Source organism: Chelonia mydas, chromosome 8 (assembly GCF_015237465.2).
Source record: "Chelonia mydas isolate rCheMyd1 chromosome 8, rCheMyd1.pri.v2, whole genome shotgun sequence".
Taxonomy (NCBI): Eukaryota; Metazoa; Chordata; order Testudines; family Cheloniidae; genus Chelonia; species Chelonia mydas.
In genome coordinates, this window is record NC_057854.1 from 83,692,659 (window position 1) to 83,711,272 (window position 18,614).

At 43.3% G+C, this 18,614-nt stretch overlaps 1 protein-coding gene across 2 annotated transcripts in view; it reads right to left on the reverse strand.

Annotated features, from left to right (window-relative positions):
• Positions 1–18,614, reverse strand: part of LOC102939068 (serine/threonine-protein kinase TNNI3K) — a 165,698-nt gene that overhangs the window by 140,629 nt on the left and 6,455 nt on the right. For both annotated transcript variants that reach the window (XM_037906085.1, XM_007062560.2), the window contains exons 3-5: positions 11,371–11,456; positions 9,507–9,604; positions 6,872–6,982 (exon numbers count right to left, since the gene is read on the reverse strand). In XM_037906085.1, coding sequence (XP_037762013.1) covers positions 6,872–6,982; positions 9,507–9,604; positions 11,371–11,456 — 295 coding nt within the window. The remainder of the gene's footprint in view (positions 1–6,871; positions 6,983–9,506; positions 9,605–11,370; positions 11,457–18,614) is intronic.

Consider the following 18,614-nt stretch of genomic DNA (forward strand, 5'->3'; position numbering starts at 1 on the left):
ACTTCTACCTAGAAGCAGGTCATTTACAGAAATGGGCAAAAGCCACAGAATTCATGGCTGGATCTGATTTTCCCAGGTTTCCAGATTTGAGGTGAGGAGATGATTCAGCCTATTACGACAGATGCCAGCCACAAGTTTGGATCCAAATTTGAGTGTTCAAATCTTGGCTTGTTGTTCAGGCTCTTCTCTAGCAATTTGGTACATGACTAGAAGCCAGCACACAAGATTTCAGGGCCTCCTTCACTTTACTTCACATTTCTTTTGACATGTCTGTCAGTATTTCTTTTCCTACCTCCTATGTCTCTCAGAAAGTATAGTTAGGTCATATTTTATATCAAACTGAGTAGTACACTGTGTAACAAAGTTCCTCCTCTGCCTTGGTGGGTCCTGCGCTTATTGGCGGATTTGCTCGCCTCAGAGGTTCACGGCAGCCCTCAGTTTGGCCACTTTCATGGCTCAAATCTGCTGTTCACTCAGTTAGCCTCATCACTGGCCAGCATGGGGAAAAGAAAGAAGAACAATCCCCGCAGTCTCTGCTGATCCAACTAGCAGATTGCGGAACAGGCCAGAGACCTCCCCTCTGATGGAACCCACAGTCCAGGTCAATTCCTTCGGTATCAAGTAGTGAGTTGGGGGGATGGAGGGATGGGGGGAACCCGGGCCCGCTCTCTACTCCAGGTTCTAGCCCAGGGCCCTGTGGATTGCAGCTGTCTACAGTAGCTCCTGTAACAGCTGCATGACAGCTACAACTCCCTGAGCTACTTCCCCATGGCCTCCTCCCAACACTTTCTTTATTCTCACCACAGGACCTTCCTCCTGATGTCTGATAATGCTTGTACTTCTCAGTCTTCCAGTAGTACACCTTCTCACTCTCAGCTTCTTGAGCCTCTTGCTCCCAGCTCCTTGCATGCACACCACAAACTGAAGTGAGCTCCTTTTTAAACCCAGGTGTCCTGATTAGCTTGCCTGTCTTAATTGATTCTAGCAGCTTCTTGATTGGCTGCAGGTGTTCTAATCAGCCTGTCTGCCTTAATTTTTTCCAAAAAGTTCCTGATTGTTCTGGAACCTTCCCTGTTACCTTACCCAGGGAAAAGGGACCTACTTAACCTGGGGCTAATATATCTGCCTTCTATCACTCTCCTGTAGCGCTGCACGAGCTGCAGCCGGTCTGCTTCCAGGCCGCGCCAAGGAAACATCTATACACGCTCGTGCTCCACCCCTTCACGTCCTCACCCTCTCATCCCGCCCCGATACAAAATGGTGGGACCTCCTGCCACCTCTGGAGGGTGAGGAGCCCCGGTGGGCCAGCCTATACTCCACCTTGGTCCCGAGGCCTGCCAGGGATATCAGTTGGCAGCTCCTTCATGGAGCCATGAGCATGGGCGTGTACTTGGCACGGTTTACCCCTATCCCAGACACCTGCCCCTTTTGCGACATGAGGGCAACCCTGGCACACATATACTTGGAGTGTGCCAGGCTGCAGCCCCTATTCTGGCTCCTCAAGAATGTTTGTTATATTTTGTTATATTTTAGGTTGCACTTTTTCCCTCACCTTCTTATTTATGCACTCCTTATCCATGGCCCCACAAAGTCACAGGACCTCCTGGTCAACCTCCTCCTGGCCCTGGTTAAAATGGCCATCTATATAACCAGAGTGAGGAGGTTGGCCGATGGAGTTTCCTGTGACTGTGGGGCCTATTTCTGATCCTCCGTCCATTCACATATCCAGGCAGAGTTCCTCTGGGCGGCGTCCACTGACTCCCTTGATGCCTTTGAGGAGCAGTGGGCATTGTCTGGTGTTCTCTGCTCAGTGTCCCCATCTGGTTTCCTTCGTTTGACCTTTTGACCACACTCTTGTCCTTGTTATTTCATTAGTTGTCCCCCATACTCATTTGGTTTCCAGGTCCTGTGGATCCCCCCTTAGGCTGTGGGGGATCCTTTAGTAGTGGGTGGGCGAAGCCGGATCTTAATAGAATCACTCTCCTGTAGCCATCTGGCCTGACCATGTCACAACTGTAACATCAGATAATCTTTTGCAACTGTCACACCACTTTTTGTATAGCTAAAAGATTTTTATTAAAGGTGGATCAGAGATGAATCTGCCACTTCTTTCTTACTTATTGCACCCAAAAGATTGACAGGTGCTGATATTTACTTTGTAACAAAATAGATAAAACACCCCTTGGTGATATAAGTTTCACCAGCATGAGCGGTAGTGTGCACAATGCTATGTTGGCAGATAAGCTTCTCCCACCAACATAGCTACCACTACTTATTGGGGGTGGTTTAATTATGTCAGTCGTAGAGTTCCTTCCCATCGGCATAGAGAGATCTTACAGTGGCACAGCTGCATTAGTACAGCTGTGCGGCTGTAAGCTTGCTAGTGTAGACATAGACTAGGAAACCTGAGTTTGGAAGAAACATTCATTCTTTACGCTGGTGGTGTCAGAGTTCACATAAGTGTTTGAGGTGTAATATATATGTTTTCTAGGGAAACACTCCACAGCTTCTTAGAACTTCTAAACAGATGACCAGATGATCAGAACAACCTTTTGAATTTTCAGTGAATGTAATCTACCCACTTAGCCCACCAGGATAATACTACCTTCATTAGTGCGCAAATGTGGGGTCATGTCCATCATGAGTAATTTTATTCAAAATTTCACTGTGGATATCTCCCTTAATTATGCCTCTTCTTGAGAAAGTAAGAGTTCTGGGATGAGACATCTGCATAGATGTGTGGAATATTTCTCAAGATTTCACAATGCTTATTAAAATAGAGGTTTTTTTTCAAACTTTGCCATAATTATTGCATAGTATTCATTTTCTGCTTATTATTATCATCAGTGAATTTAGTGTAGATTAAAATTTTGGATAGAACCAGGCATAGTGCAGGTAAATGCTGTGCAAGATTCCACAGACAGCTCTATCTATGGATCTCAGTCTCTGCTCCCAGTCAATATGAACACTGCCAAACTGTGACTAGTTTCCCAATATTGTCAAATAATGACAAGGGCATGACCACCAAAAACAGTTTAAATTGTTACCAAGGTCAGGATGAGCTATAATGAGAAATAATGAGCTATTAAAATGACTCTAGTAAATAACCCAATCTAATGAGCGTCCAGCATAATGAGGAAGACAACACAATCAATAAGATAATATGATCAGAAGGCCTTACTTTATATACATGGTACTTTTGAAAAGACAGATACTGTTTTATAAAGAATATATACTACAGATTGTACCTTAGATACTTGGGGCTCTGTTAAAGAATACAGACAATTTCCTTAATGCCATGCCCCCAGGCAGGCAAAATATCTCTCTGTACATAAGATCATTACCAGGTAACACACAGTCCACACACAAAACACAAAGTACATTTCAGAGAAGATGAAAGGATCATAAACCTAATAAGAGTGTTGCTAACTTGCCTATTATAATTCTTGCACAGAATGACTGGATATATATTTTTTACATTGTAAACAGTATATTTTTTACATTGTAAACAGCAACTTCTTTTTTGAGACAGGATATGCTAGGAAGCATTTCTAATGAGTAAACAACAAGACCCAGGAATATACTTGACTAATGAAGGGAATGACATGATGTCTCAAGAGTTTAAGAATGTAATGCTAAAAAACAAACACCAAAACCACCAGCAAAACCTACTCCTTGAAAAGCCAACCTTCAAAATAAAGTATTTATTGTCAGTCTGCTCTATTAGCATGCTTCTCCATCCACAGACTTAAACAGTTGCCTACAGATGCTGCAAATTGATTTGTCCCTTGATAACAGTTGGAGTTGCTGACCGAAACATTGAAGAATAACAGCTTTTTAATTGAGTTTTTGTGTGTGACTAACTGTACAGTGCTTTATCCTTTTCTCACTTTGTCACATCTGCATAGATTTCAGAGGTAATGCCAGGCTTTCGTGTGACTTGTCTTTATGGCTTCTATCTCTAGCTCCCAATCAATCAATGCAAAAGTAATATTTGGAGTTATTCTCATTTTGGTGTCTTTTGTATTCACCGCTTCTAAGTATTTAGAAGATACAAACATGAGGTGAGAATCAGCCAAAGACTGCACTGGCTTCTCCTGGCCCAGACCCTGGGGGAGGATCCCCAATGGCAGAAAGTTTGGCCAGGTGGAGGGATGAAACAGCACTCTGCACCCTCATCCTCCTCTGCCCACACCAAGATGTGAGGAGTGGGGGATTAGGCAGCCAGCACAGTTTAAAATGTGAGTGATGCTGGCGATGGAGGGAAGTGGCTGGGATATGGTGATTCAGCCCCTCCACTTGGCATCCTTTGCCAGTAGGGTTACTATGGAGTACGGTCAGAGTGTGAATCTGTACAGAGCTTAACAGAGCACAGAATTTCCACTCACAGTGGGAATGCTGTGGAAGTGCAGATTGCTCAGGCTGGCTTGAACCTCCCTGGGACAAGAGTGCTGTAGTTATTATTTATATTATGTTAGTGCCCAGAGATCCAAGATAGAATCAAGGCCCCATTGTGCTAAGCAGTGCATATACACAGAGTTAGACATGGTGCCAAATATTCAAAGGCGTTTAGGGGCCTAAAGATGCAGCTAGGTACTTAAAACCTTTGAAAATGCTCGTAAGTAGCATTAAGCGTTAAGCTTCCCTTGATTTCAAAAGGAGATAGGAGTCTACCTTTGGTTTGATAGGTAAGACATATTGAAGCTGACTGTGCCTCCAGTGTAAACAGGAATGTTTCAAAGGTTCACAAGTGGAGTGATCCCAAGATGGCAGCCACATGAAAGCATCATCACAGCTTTGCTGCTTCTGCAATTTCAAAGCCTGTGGGACTAGCAGGTCTGTTACACTCTCCAAGTGGCAGCACTGTCAATTTTGGTGATGTTTGCAGTGCAGGATGAATGACAGAGTTTGAATCTTACCTCTGAACCCCCTTGTTTTCTGTGGTTTCAGTTAGATCATGAATGTTGCTTTACAATAAGTACTTTCACAGAACTATTTTCCCCCTCCATTAGAGGAGTGTTAGTTATTTAGGTCTATGTTTTTTTCTGAATTTAATAGTTTAAAAAGGACTGGATCGAAGTAAAAAATCTCTCATTATCTGCAGAACGCCTACATTTCCCTCCTCCCCTACTCCCATCGCCCCAGTGTGCTTCAGCGTGAACCTAGATGGACCCTGTGCTCATTCAGTCTTCATCCTCTCTGCTGAGCATGCCAACAAAGGTGCCAATTAGTACAAACCAGGGTGATAGTTCTGGAGATGTTGACACTTCTCTACTAGGAGCTGAACTGAAGTCTGAGTTGCTTTCTAATAAAAGTTTTTTAAAAATATCAGGTTTAGAAAGAAATTCCATTCCCTAAAGCAAGTGTTTTCCCCAGGGCAGTCTCAACCCCTGGTCCTTCCCATAAACTGTGAGTGGGTCCCAGCTAGATCAGGGAGGAACTCTGGTACGTAAGAAGGTTGAGAAATACCACCCTAATATAATATGGGTCAAAGTTTCAACATGCTTTCTTAACTGCACCACACAGTTGTTTGCAGAAGCCTCCAGTTACACACATAATTCCTGTATTGACACCAACAAGTGGATATTTTTGAATGCAAATGAGGTGACTGTGACTGCACAACTGATTACACAACTGTGAATATAGTCATCAATGTGCTCTATATTACCTTCTTTGTAACTTCTTCTTGTTATCCTGCATTCCTTGCCCACCAGCCCTATTTTAGGAAATCTGAAGTGTGTGTTTCCATAAGTTAGCCTAGCTGTGTTGTTTTGTAAAAGTCAGTAATTTCAACTTAAGCAGCAGAACTGAGAATACAAATAATTGTGCATTTATGATTATGTTTGCAATTGTGAATCTTTCATTACAAAAGTAATTCTGCACACATAATATTAAACACTTCAAGAAATATATTTTAAAAATAAATAAATTAGATTGAGTTAATTGTTTCCAGGGCAACGCAAAGGAGATGATATGACAAGCGATTGAATTGAGGCTGGAAAGTGATAGGCTAACAGGTTCATGACTAAAAGCATGTTTAGATAAGGAGGGGCCGGACTGCAGTCTCCAATGGAACTCCTCTCACCCTCCCTCCCCCCTCCGCCACACCTCAATAGCAGGTTCTGGAAGAAGAAATCCTTTCAAGGATCCCCTCACTGAATTCCTCCAGATCATTCTGTCAGGGAGGGAGAGCCATAGGGCTTGCGCCCAAGCTTGGTGGAACCCCAGGAGTCCATAGAAAGCAATGGCCGATGCTGTACCTCAACAGCTGGATGGCTCTGTTGAATCCATATACTAGGGACTTCCCGTGACTGCAGCTGCTCCTGGGATCCCCAGACGGAACTCACAGAGAAGGTAATACAGAAATCTGTGCCCCCTCCCTGAGTGCAGAACGTGCATTTAGCTTGTGAAGCATAATCTACAAGATCTGGAGAAGGAGATGAGACAGTGCAACAGAGCCCTCACTTCCACACTGGAGCAGAGCTTCCCTTCCATACACAGATCTGGGGAGGAAGCAATGATCCCATCAAGGGTACTCATATGCATTCATGTCACCACAAATCTTTTGTTAAATTCTTTGATATTAATAAAGGAATAGCACTGGTTCCCAACAAGACTTTAAAAACATTTTATACAAAGAGCAGGAGATGTATGAACATGCCTGGTACATTTACTCATGTGTATTCTATGTACACCCAAACCAAGCCTCTCCAAGGGGTTATGAAGTGCCAGTAAATGAAGCTCGGATTTACTGAGTTATTGATGTGCTGTTTTGTCTGTGTTTTAAGCAGTAACACGCTAAAAGATAAATGAGCCAATTAATCAGGCCATTCACTCTCATCATTTCCTGTGCAGAAGAGCAAAAACGTACCTCATGATGACCAGCTATTGTAGCAATATGAAGCGCCGTAAGAGCTCCGTATCCGACTTGCTGAATGTCAGCTCCACCATGCAGCAGCGCTGTCACAAGCTCTGCACTGTCCTACAACGCACACATTTCAAATGTTTTTGTTAGGGCAATAGACATCTCTAAAGCTGTGTCTCTCCCTGATTTTATGAGATATTTAAATATCACTTAGCCTCAGAACCATTTTTAAATGCTCGTATGGACTATTTTAAATATCAGAACCATTAGAGTGTCAAACCCAGAAGAAGGGCACATTAGGACTTCTCAGGATCTAAGAAGGAAATCCCACAAATACACAGGTCAGTGTGCTGAATACCAGATCTATGAGCTTGGTATTTTGGATGAGTCTCCTTGTTGACAACATAATGGGCTAAAGCATGGCTGATATTCCTGCCAGATATAACAATGGCAATGGAAATCATAGTAATAATAATAATAATTTGTTGAGACTGTAAGATCAGTTCACAAACCGTGTGTTACGAGGGACAATAGCCAATTGAGGTGGATATTATTGAACTCATTTACGAAGGGGTACACTTATGCACAGAGAAATGAAGTAACTTGCTTGGGATCACTCAGTGAGTCAATGGCAGAACCATGAACAGAAGCCAGGACAACTCCCAATCCCCTGTTCTAACTGCAAAACTAGACTTGTTCCTGTATTGAGTCAGATCCTCAGCTGACTCCAATGGAGCTATGGTAATTTACATCAGCTGAGTAACTGGCCATCAGTCAGCTTGGAAATCAAACATCTTCAAATGACTATTCAGCATCCAATAGGAGCACACACAACACTGCCTGCCATGCTGACTAGTATTGTCCCGTGGGTTACTTGTATTTCACTGTCTGTCTGTATCCATCCATTGTCTCATGTCTTAGACTTAGATTGTACTCTCTTTGGGGCAGGAACCAACTCTTTGTTGTTGTTGTTCTGTGTTGATCTGCTTAGCATAATGGGGTCTTGGTCTATACCTAGGGCTCCTAGGTGTTACAGTAAAAAAATCATAAATAATAAGACCACAACAGCAAGAGATGCTCAAGCTCCTGCCGCCACCACAGCTCGCTCTCCCTGTATTGTACACAAAAATGAGTGTAGACCATGAATGAATCAGCCGTACAGAACATGCAGTGGAGATGGAACTGCTGACCCATGCCATTTTGTTAACGTTGAAAATCTGTGTGTTCAGCTTACTGGAGCTATTATCAGCTTCCACGTGAGATCATGAACTACAGTATTTCCTAACACCACCCTCCCTGCCAAATTGTAATTCTATGGAAGAACGTTCTGGATTACTGGATGTGATATTTTAACCTGAATTTAATGAAGAAAAAAACCCTGAAAATAAATGGCTTCCGCTAGGAAGTCCTTGGAGAATTCCTTCCTCAAGTGATAACTTGGTCCAGCCTACTTAGCTCCGCCATGATCCCATCAAAACTCACAAGGTCGTCTGGCCACAGCCCAGACACAGGGAGTGCCATTAAAACGTCATCCTTTACCATCCTTTACACCTCATATAAATACCAAGGTATCTGGGATCCCTATATTTCCCTGTGCTTTCCATATACAATTATTTTAATACAATAGGTGCTATGGTGTGTTAACTGTTGGTAAATCCTGCAGCCTTAAAATTTCAAACGTCCTGCAAAAGAAATTTCAGACTGTATATTTGATTCCAAAATTCACAATTTGCAATGATTTGCTTAGCTTCATGGAATCCAGTCAGAGCACAGAAAAAGTATCGTGTGACTTGGGTGACTAACTAAGATCCTGAGTCAAGAAATCACTTAAGCATATGCTTAACTTTCAGTATAATCCTACATTTCATTGACTTGACTGTATGCATTGAAAATTTGTGAGCAGACAAAGCATCATTGACTAAAGAAACTCAGAAATTAGTCCCATCTAATGAATACTTTCAAGAATATTGGAATCTGTTTGCAAATAATTTGCATGGGGCCCGGAGCAGTTGCCCCGATTCGCCACACCCAAGGGATGGCTCTGATCATATTACAATAATTAGAAAAGAAAAGACTGTCTTGTGTTGAGCAAATAGAAAGTTAAGCCAGGAACTTTCAGTTCCAGTTCTGCCAATAGATTTACTGTATATCTTCAGGCAAGTCACTTACTCTCTCTGTGCATTAAGTTTCTCTGTTTGTAAAATGGGGATAACAATAGTGCTTCAGGGCAGGTGTTGTCTTTATTTTTCTGCTTCATTCATCACCAATCACAATGTCAGTTCTTAACAATAGATAAAATAAAAAGTAAAATAAAATAAACAAACATTACAGCTGACTGGGAAACTTTAGCTGAAACAAAGTTGTGACAAAAAACAAGGCGGGGAAGCAGCAAAGCTTTTGTGAAAATGTTTTTCTTTCTGTAAACATAATCATAACAATACTTCTCTAACTCACAGACATGTTGTGAGGTTTAATTAAATAGTGTCCATGAAAGATGCTAAATCCATAGTCTTTGAATGTGCGCAAGCGTTTATAAGTAATTTTCCTATATATGGTATGCAAGGTGTAAAGATTGTCATTGGGATCAGTAATTTAGAGAGAGCAGACGACCAAACATACGGACTTCTCATTTCTAATTTACCTTGTAAGCTGCCAAATGCAGAGCTGTAAATCCATTTCTTGTTAACCTGGATGGACGCAACCCTTTTAGCATAAGAGTTCTAATATGGGATTTGTTACCTTTATAATAAAAATTGGAAAGATAAGTCATTTACAGAAAAGAACATGCAAATGAAGGCAATCAGCTAAGAGCTTCCACACTTAGTATGTGGCTCAAATCAGATCTCAACACTTTTATTCACATTTGCAGTATTCAAAATGCAAGGAATGGTCCTTGAAATGGACAGTGTTACTTGGATTTAGAATTAAATGGCAGATTGTGGCGGCCTTTGCATGGGTGTACGATGGGAAGGGAATGGATTGCTCTCTGTTCTAGCGTCCCCTGACTTTGCTAGTGACTCCAAAGTGGACAGGGAAATGATGACGTCTTCAACACGTGGCAGGCACCATCCCCTTATGGTACCAGTCACCATCAGGCACAATCTAGCTATAATGGGAACATTTGTGGCACTGGCATCTATTCACTTGCTAATCTCATTCACATCTTTGAGGGAGGACTTTTTAGAGATATTTGAGGTGCTAAAAACTCCTGTTTCAGCATGAGACTCGCTCCCTCCCTCCCTGCCTTACAAGTTGGGTTTCCTGGACACATACCTTGTCAATTGATCCTTCCAAAAGTGATGCTCCATCTGGCGCCTTTACATTTTATTATTACTGGGATAGTAGTTTATAGGAATACTAGTGAACCATAGCATGAAAACACTCTCATCTCCTGCCACCTCTGTCTTATTCACGTAAGTGCTGTGATCCACATTATGGCTGCCTCCTGCAAAGCTATGCTAGAAGAAGATGCTCTCTCCCTCAGAGTTGCCACAATTTAGCTCACATTGTGACTACACAATAACCCATTTCTTAATGAACTCTCAATATGTGGCAGGGCACCACCCCCTTATGGTACCAGTCAGCATCAGGCACAATCTAGCCGTTAACGGGAACAGACTGTTCTACAACTGCCTAAAACAATCCTAATGGTCTCTTAGGTCTTGCACACACTGAAGCTAATGGCAAGCTCCCACTGATTTCAATGGTGAATAGTCAGGTTCTCACTGATTATACATCTGGGCCCGGATTCAGCAAAGCATTTAAATACATGCTTAAGTGCCATGTGGAACTGAAGCCTTAGGGTAAAATCCTCTTTGATTCTGAATGCTGATCTCTGTTGCATATTGTGGAACAAGTGCAAAACACATGAGCACAATGTGGACAAGAGATCTACAATATGGATCAGAGTAGAAAATTCTGCTGTCAGTATGAGTACCCAGATGATCTCTCACATGACTTTTCTTATTCTCCTGGTTTGCTATCTGCAAGAATCCCATCAAAGAACATTCTGGGCTAAAAGATCTGATATTTATTTTATCATAATTATTATTATCTTAATTCACCATGTTGTAAAACATTTTCACAATATTAAAAAAAGTAAATGTTCTCTCTGTGGGAAAAAGAGTATCAAAAATTCAACCTTCATACCAGTCTATAATGTGAATATTTCATATAGAATAATACTATCCCTTAATGACAAAATAAATATAACAACTCATTTCAAGTTATTTGCACATCTGTACTTAACTGTGCATCAGAGTTGACTGGAATTTTTGCTAGATTGAAGAATTATTTAGAAAGGAGCTCAAAGTTTACTTGGAGCCACTCCACCTTGTCACTACAGTTTAGAGTGTTGTAGCTAATGCTTACCAGAGCATCAACAAGGACAATGCGAAGAAGGCAAATAGTTAAAAAAATATAATGTTCCTGTGGGCTATTAAATATACCAAATCACAAACCATGTAAATAACATGCTAAAAGAGTATGAAAGTACAAATACTTACCACCGCAAATACAACATAAATGGAGAAGAGATAGCCCATTTTCCGTGCGGTAATTTAAATTGACTTTGCTAAAGGCTTCATCAGAGCTGAAAAAAGAGATTTCACAGATGATCACAGTTTTCAACTTTTAGCATATTTTCTTTTATTTGAAACATTCGAAAAGAGAAATCTCATTGTCGATTCACTTATTCCCAACACTGTAAATCCAGAGGTACTTCACTGATGTCAATGGATTAATCTACATTTCTATTGTTGCAAGTGAAACCTGAATCCAATCCTTACTTTTTCCTGAGCTATATTTCTATTTTGACATTATTTCTATACATACATATACAAATAGCTACATTATAAGAATAAAGGGAGAAGAAAGCTTCTTTTAAGAAAAAAAATAATCTGCTATAAGTAGAAAGGTTCCTTCTTTCCCCTCCACCCCATCTTTCAAGGTGATAAAAGTGATAGAAAAAATTAGAAAAACTATGTATTGATTTCTAATGAGTCCAACAACATGGTATCTGGGGGAATGAAAGAGACAGTGAATCTAATTTCAAAGAATACTCAAGTATAGATCTTGCAGAAAATAGTTTCTGTTCCCCATATGACACACATATAGATGGGCAGTGAAGCACTTTCAAATGAATACCTGTTAGGACCCTAGTAAAAGGAACAAACTCCCTGTCTACTAGGGGATACAATGCCTTCCCCGTAAGAGTGGTGGAAACTTGTAGAACATATGAGCAAAAAAATTTTCCAACTCTAACGAGTTTCCCACTGAAAACTGACAAAAATTTATAATATTCCACAAAACCCAGACAAGTGCTTTCTACTTTTGAATGAAGAGCACTGAATTTTAAAATGCAATGGAAATCGATCTATTAAAGGAGTAAATATATATGACAACAATGGCTTTTGAGGGTGCCAAATTACAGTTCATAAGACAAAAGAAATAGAATACAAGGGATAATACAATTTTGAGGCATGCAGTTAGGTGTTTGACTTGTCTCTACCATACCTGCCAAATGTCCTTCCTGCAAAGCTTAGTGTTACAAGGTTAAATCTGATAATAAGCTTTACGCTAGCTCCTAACTACACTGAAACATATTACAAATCTTACACCTGTTTTATAGTATGTCCAGTAGTTGCTGAAACACATTTCTTGGCAGGAAAAGCAAAATGCATTGGCGCATTTTCCTTTTTACTGACTATAAGGAGTTTAAAATATAACACATACTAATGATAAACGTGAATACTCTTGGCAAAAGTAGCACCCACAGCAGGCAGTGGTGTGCAGGGGACAAGGAAGGAGTGGAATTGCATTGCCCACATTGTAGTATCTCAAGGCATCATATGGTTTGTGAGGCATATCACCGCTAATGATTCTGGAAAAGGAGAGAGAGTGTACCACAAAGTGGCTTTTGTTGTATCTTAAAATCGACTGCTGTAGTCCTCCCCAGTGAGAGGAGTAGTGCTAAGATCGACCTTGCTGGGTCGAATTTGGGATAGTGCAGATGTAATTTGACAGTATTGGCCTCTGGGAGCTATCCCAGAGTGCTCCAATGTGACTGCTCTGGACAGCACTTTCAACTCCGATGCACTAGCCAGGTACACAGGAAAAGCCCTGGGAAAATGTGAATTTCATTTCCTGTTTGGTCAGCGTGGCAAGCTCAGCAACACAGGCGACCATGCAGTCCCAGAACTGCAAACGAGCTCCAGCATGGAGCGAACAGGAGATACTGGATCTGATTGCTGTATGGGGAGAAGAATCTGTGCAGGCCGAACTCCGATCAAAAAGAAGAAATTCTAATATATATGCCAAAATCGCACGGCGCATGGTGGAGAGAGGCTATACCAGGGGGACACAGCAGTGCCGCGTGAAAGTTAAGGAGCTCAGGCAAACCTACCAAAAGACAAAGAAGGCAAACGGTTGCTCCAGGTCAGAGCCCCATACGTGTCCCTTCTATGATCAGCTGCATGGCATTATAGGGGGGGACCCTACCACTATCCCACCACTGTCCGTGGACACCTACAAGCGGGGAGTCTCACACAACAGGGAGGAGGATTTTGTGGATGAGGAAGAGGAGGAGGAGAATGCGCAGCAGGCAAGTAGAGAATCCGTTCTCCCCAGCAGCCAGGATCTTTGCATCACCCTGGAGCCCATACCCTACCAAGGTGGGTTCCCGGACCCTGAAGCCGGAGAAGGCACCTCTGGTGAGTGCACATTTGTAATTACAGTACAGGGTTTAAAAGTAATTGTGTTTAATGTTTGATTTGCCCTGAAGAATTGGGATGCATTCGTGGCCAGTACAGCTACTGGAAAAGTCTGTTAATGTGTCTGGGGATGGAGCAGGAATCCTCCAGGGACATCTCCATGAAGCTCTCCTGGAGGTACTCTGAAAGCCTTTGCAGAAGGTTTCTGGGGAGGGCTGCCTTATTCCGACCTCCACGGTAGGACACTTTACCACGTCAAGCCAGTAGCAAGTAGTCTGGAATCATTGCAGCACAAAGCATGGCAGTGAATGGTCCTGGGGTTTGGTTGCATTCAAGTAACATTCGGTCTATATCCCTCTGTGTTAGCCTCAGGAGAGTGCTAGCATTCATGATCACCTGGTTGAAATAGGGGAATTTTTGTAAGGGAACAGTAAAAGGACCCCATTCATGCTGGGCTGTTTGTGCTTGGCTAAAAAGGATCATCCCTGAGAATAGCCACGTGGTGTGGTGGGGGGAGGTGTGTGCTGCACATTCACCCAAAAACCGCAGGCTCTCCTTTTAAATGGCAAACCCAATCATCATTGCTTGCTATGGGAAAGGAGGGCGCTGACATTTGAAACCATTCCCACATGTTATGAAGGCGGAAGAAGCATACCCTTTGGCTTACCATGGCTGCCTGGAAACTGAATTCTGTTGCCCAGCCGTGTGTGATGTGTCATCATACCGGCAGGCGCTCAATATAAAAGGCAAAATGCGACCTTGTACCTAAAGCACATGTGCTGTCTGCTGTGAATGGCTTGATTCACTGTGAAAGAGTCTCCCTTTAGTTCTCAGAAATCTATCGTCTTAAATTTTACTCTCCCTTTTTATCTCCCCCCAGGTGCAAATGTTTCTATGCTCCCCCTATCATCTCCATCCCTGAGGTTATCGCACATTAGAAGGCGAAAAAAAAAAACGCACTCACAATGACATGTTGTCTGAGCTCATGCAGTCCTCCCGCACTGATAGGGCACAGCTGAATACATGGAGGCATTCAGTGAGGGAGGCCAAGAAAGCATTAAGTGAGCACAATGAGAAGAGGCAGGAGGCTATGCTGAGGCTAATGGGGGAGCAAACGGACATGATCAGGCATCTGGTGGAGCTGCAGGAAAGGCAACAAGAGCACAGACTGCACTGCATCCACTGTATAACCGCCTGCCCTCCTCCCCAAGTTCCATAGCCTCCTCACTCAGACCCCCAAGAATGCAGCGGGGAAGGCTCCGGGCACCCAGCCACTCCACTCCAAAGGACGGCCCAAGCAACAGAAGGCTGTTATTCAAACAGTTTGATTTGTAGTGTGGCTACAATAAGCAATGTGGCCTTGTCCTTCCCTCCTCCTCTACCCCACCTGGGCTATCTTGTCAGTTATCTCACTTTTTTTTTAATTAATAAAGAAAGAATGCATGGTTTCAAAACAATAGTGACTTTATTTTCTTTGCCAGCGGTGATCGAAGTGGGGAGGGTGGTTGGCTTACAGGGAATTAAAATCAACAAAGGGGGCGGGTTTTGTAGCCAGACAGCCAGCCCCCTCCCTCAGACCAGCATTGCTGGGAACACACGGGAGCCAAAACAGGGCACTTAACATAAATTCCAGCACAGCCTTTGAAGCTGTGAAAAGCACAGGTGTGCTGCTACAATGTGCCTCTGGGAACACATACAACGATTAGGCTCACAGCAGGCAGAGGCGCTGTGACAGACATGGCTCTTAGACCCTACTAAATAGCATGATGCACACACACCAACATCCTAGGTGGGAAAATATTTACCCTAATAAAAGGAATGTCCAGTAGTTGAAACTTATTGTTTCTCTCCCTTGCAAGTGTAAACTACTCTTGCGAGAGCTGGCGTCGCCCAGACAGACCAGCCCCAATTTGGCATAAGAAAGGAGAAAGAGAATAAAGGAGTACAGAGGTATAAGTAGGGGACCTACAGCACCATGATTTTTGAGTGCTTTCACTATCTATCTGCTGGTCAGATAAGTGACAGCCTCCCAAGGCTTCTGCAGCTAAGAGGGTCCCTAAGCCTTGTCCCTTATTCGTCTTTCCGCGGAATTGAGTGACCGATCCTGGCTTGGCACCGCTGGAATCGAGAGATGCAAGGAGGGTAAGAAGCACCCACACCTGATCTCCTATCTTTAGTGTACACATATTTTGAAATAGAGCTCTATACTTTGTTTTCTTTCTTTGGGATTGTGGCTTCAGTTTTGTAACTTGTTTGTGTGTGTAACATCTCTACATTTAAATAAGTAGGCACTAGCAATTTTGTAACCACATGATTAGAATCTAGTTTAATAAATTTTGGTAACCATTTGTGCATAAGCCTGACTTGTTTCTCTGGTTTACTGTAAAGCAGCCAACACAATTAAAGAACCTCAGCCGTTTTGGCTATAAAGCCTGGCCATTAGGTGAGAGTACTAAGAGCCTAGCGTTGAGTTGTGCCGCCTCCACGGGGCAAACTCTTGGGGCGCCTGTCAGTCAATCCTGACTGCCCACTGCGAAGGAGCTCTGAGCTCTAGCAGTTAAAGTCACGGGTGTGGAGAGGCTCTTAGTGCTGCCATTGGGGCACCTGTCAGTCAGTGTTGACTGCCCGCTGCGAAGGAGCTCTGAGCTCTAGCAGTTAAAGTCACTGGTGTTTAGGACCTTGGGGCATCCATCAGCCTAGCCCGGGCTGTCCGCCGCGAAGGGACAGTGCGTCCTAGCGGTTAAAGTCACGGATGGTATAAACGGGCATAGCTGGCACCTCACCAAACATCCCTGGCCATTGGCTAACAGGTTTGCATCAAGGAGAAACACAACTGTCACACCATAGCCTGGCCAGTCATGAAACTGGTTTTCAAAGCCTCTCTGATGCACAGCGTACCTAGCTGTGCTCTTCTAATCGCACTGGTGTCTGGCTGCTCAAAATCAGCCTCCAGGTGATTTGCCTCAAACTCCCACCCTGCCATAAACGTCTCCCCCTTACTCTCACAGATATTATGGAGCACAGAGCAAGCAGCAATAACAATGGGAATATTGGTTGCACTGAGGTCTAACCTAGTCAGCAAACAGTGCCAGCGAGCTTTCAAGTGTCCAAAGGCACATTCTACCACCATTCTGCTCTTGCTCAGCCTATAGTTGAACTGCTCCTTACTACTGTCCAGGCTGCCTGTGTACGGCTTCATGAGCCAGGAAAGCAAGGGGTAGGCTGGGTCCCCAAGGATAACTATTGGCATTTCAACATCCCCAATGGTAATTTTCTGGTCTGGGAAGTAAGTTCCTTCTTGCAACTGCTCGAACAGCCTGGAGTTCCTAAAGATGCAAGCGTCATGCACCTTTCCCGGTCATCCCACGTTGATGTTGGTGAAATGTCCCTTGTGATCCACCAGTGCTTGCAGCACCATTGAGAAGTACCCGTTGCAGTTTACATACTGGTTGGCAAGGTGGTCCGGTGCCAAGATAGGGATATGGGTTCCGTCTATGGCCCCACCACAGTTAGGGAATCCCATTGCAGCAAAGCCATCCACTATGACCTGCACATTTCCCAGAGTCACTATCCTTGTTAGCAGAAGGTCCATGATTGCATTGGCTACTTGGATCACAGCTGCCCCCAGAATAGATTTTTCCTCTCCAGATTGATTCCTGACTGACCGGTAGCAGTCAGGCGTTGCAAGCTTCTACAGGGCTATCGCCACTCGCTTCTCAACTGTCAGGGCAGCTCTCATCTTGGTATTCCTGTGCTTCAGGGCAGGGGAAAGCAACTCACAAAGTTCCAGGAAAGTGGCCTTACACATGCGAAAGTTTCATCCCATACCTGCAACACTATACGGTCCCACCAGTCTGTGCTTGTTTGCCGGGCCCAGAATCAGCGTTCCACTGTATCAACCTGCCCCACTGCCACCATGATGTCCTAATTGCCACATCCTGTGCTTTCAGGAACATCTGTGTCCACGCCCTCCTCACAATCATCCTTATGCTGGCGGCTCCTAGCCAGGTTCTGCACATACTGCAGGATAACGCATGAGGTGTTTACAATGCTCACAACAGCAGCAGTGAGCTAAGCGGGCTCCATGCTTGCTGTGCTATGTCGTCTACAGGGGTCACCCAGGAAAAAAGGTGCGAAATGATTGTCCGCCATTGCTTTCATGGAGGAAGGGAGGGGAGACTGATGACATGTACCCAAAACCACCCGCGACAATGTTTTTGCCCTATCAGGCATTGGGAGCTTAACTCAGAATTCCAAAGGGCAGTGGAGACTGCGGGGACTGTGGGATAGCTACCCACAGTGCACCGCTCTGTAAGTCGATGTTAGCCATGGTATTGAGGACGCACTCTGCCAACTTAATGCACTTAGTGGGGATATACAAAATTGACTGTATAAAATCGCTTTCTAAAGATCGACTTCCATGAAATCGATCTAATTTCGTAGTGTAGACATACCCTTAGGTTAGTTTTTAATAACATTGCTAGCACCCATGTACTGAATATATTCTTTTCAATCAATGGTCTTCCTTAGGGTGAATTGGGAATGTGAGACAGTTAACCAGGAAGCTAATTCAGCGTCAAACTCAGGTGGCCTACTGTCTATATGTCGGCTAATTTTCGCTATTACTTTATGTTATACATTAACATGTAGGAAGTTGTGTGAGGATGGGCTGCTGGGTACATTTTATATAAACATTGCTTATTCATAGAAGATGCTATACATGGGTATCTGAGGGTGTGGAAGAAATTGTGTGTAATATATGTCCATTTCATTAAGCCTGCATTGTAATGCATGTGCAGAAGAGGTCAGCATTCAGGAGATATGTGCAATCTGAACTCTGGCATTTCGTGATTTTTGAAAGCAACTTGAACATTCTCTTAACCTCAGTAGTCATGTTTTGCCTTTCCAATGTCAAAAAAATAAAAACATCCCCGCTTTTAGTTCTGGATTCATAGCTCAAGGAAATATGTAGATGTGGGACTCTATATTGCAGGTGTCTAGGACTTGAGAGGGTAAGAAAAAGCAGGAGTGAGAGGAGC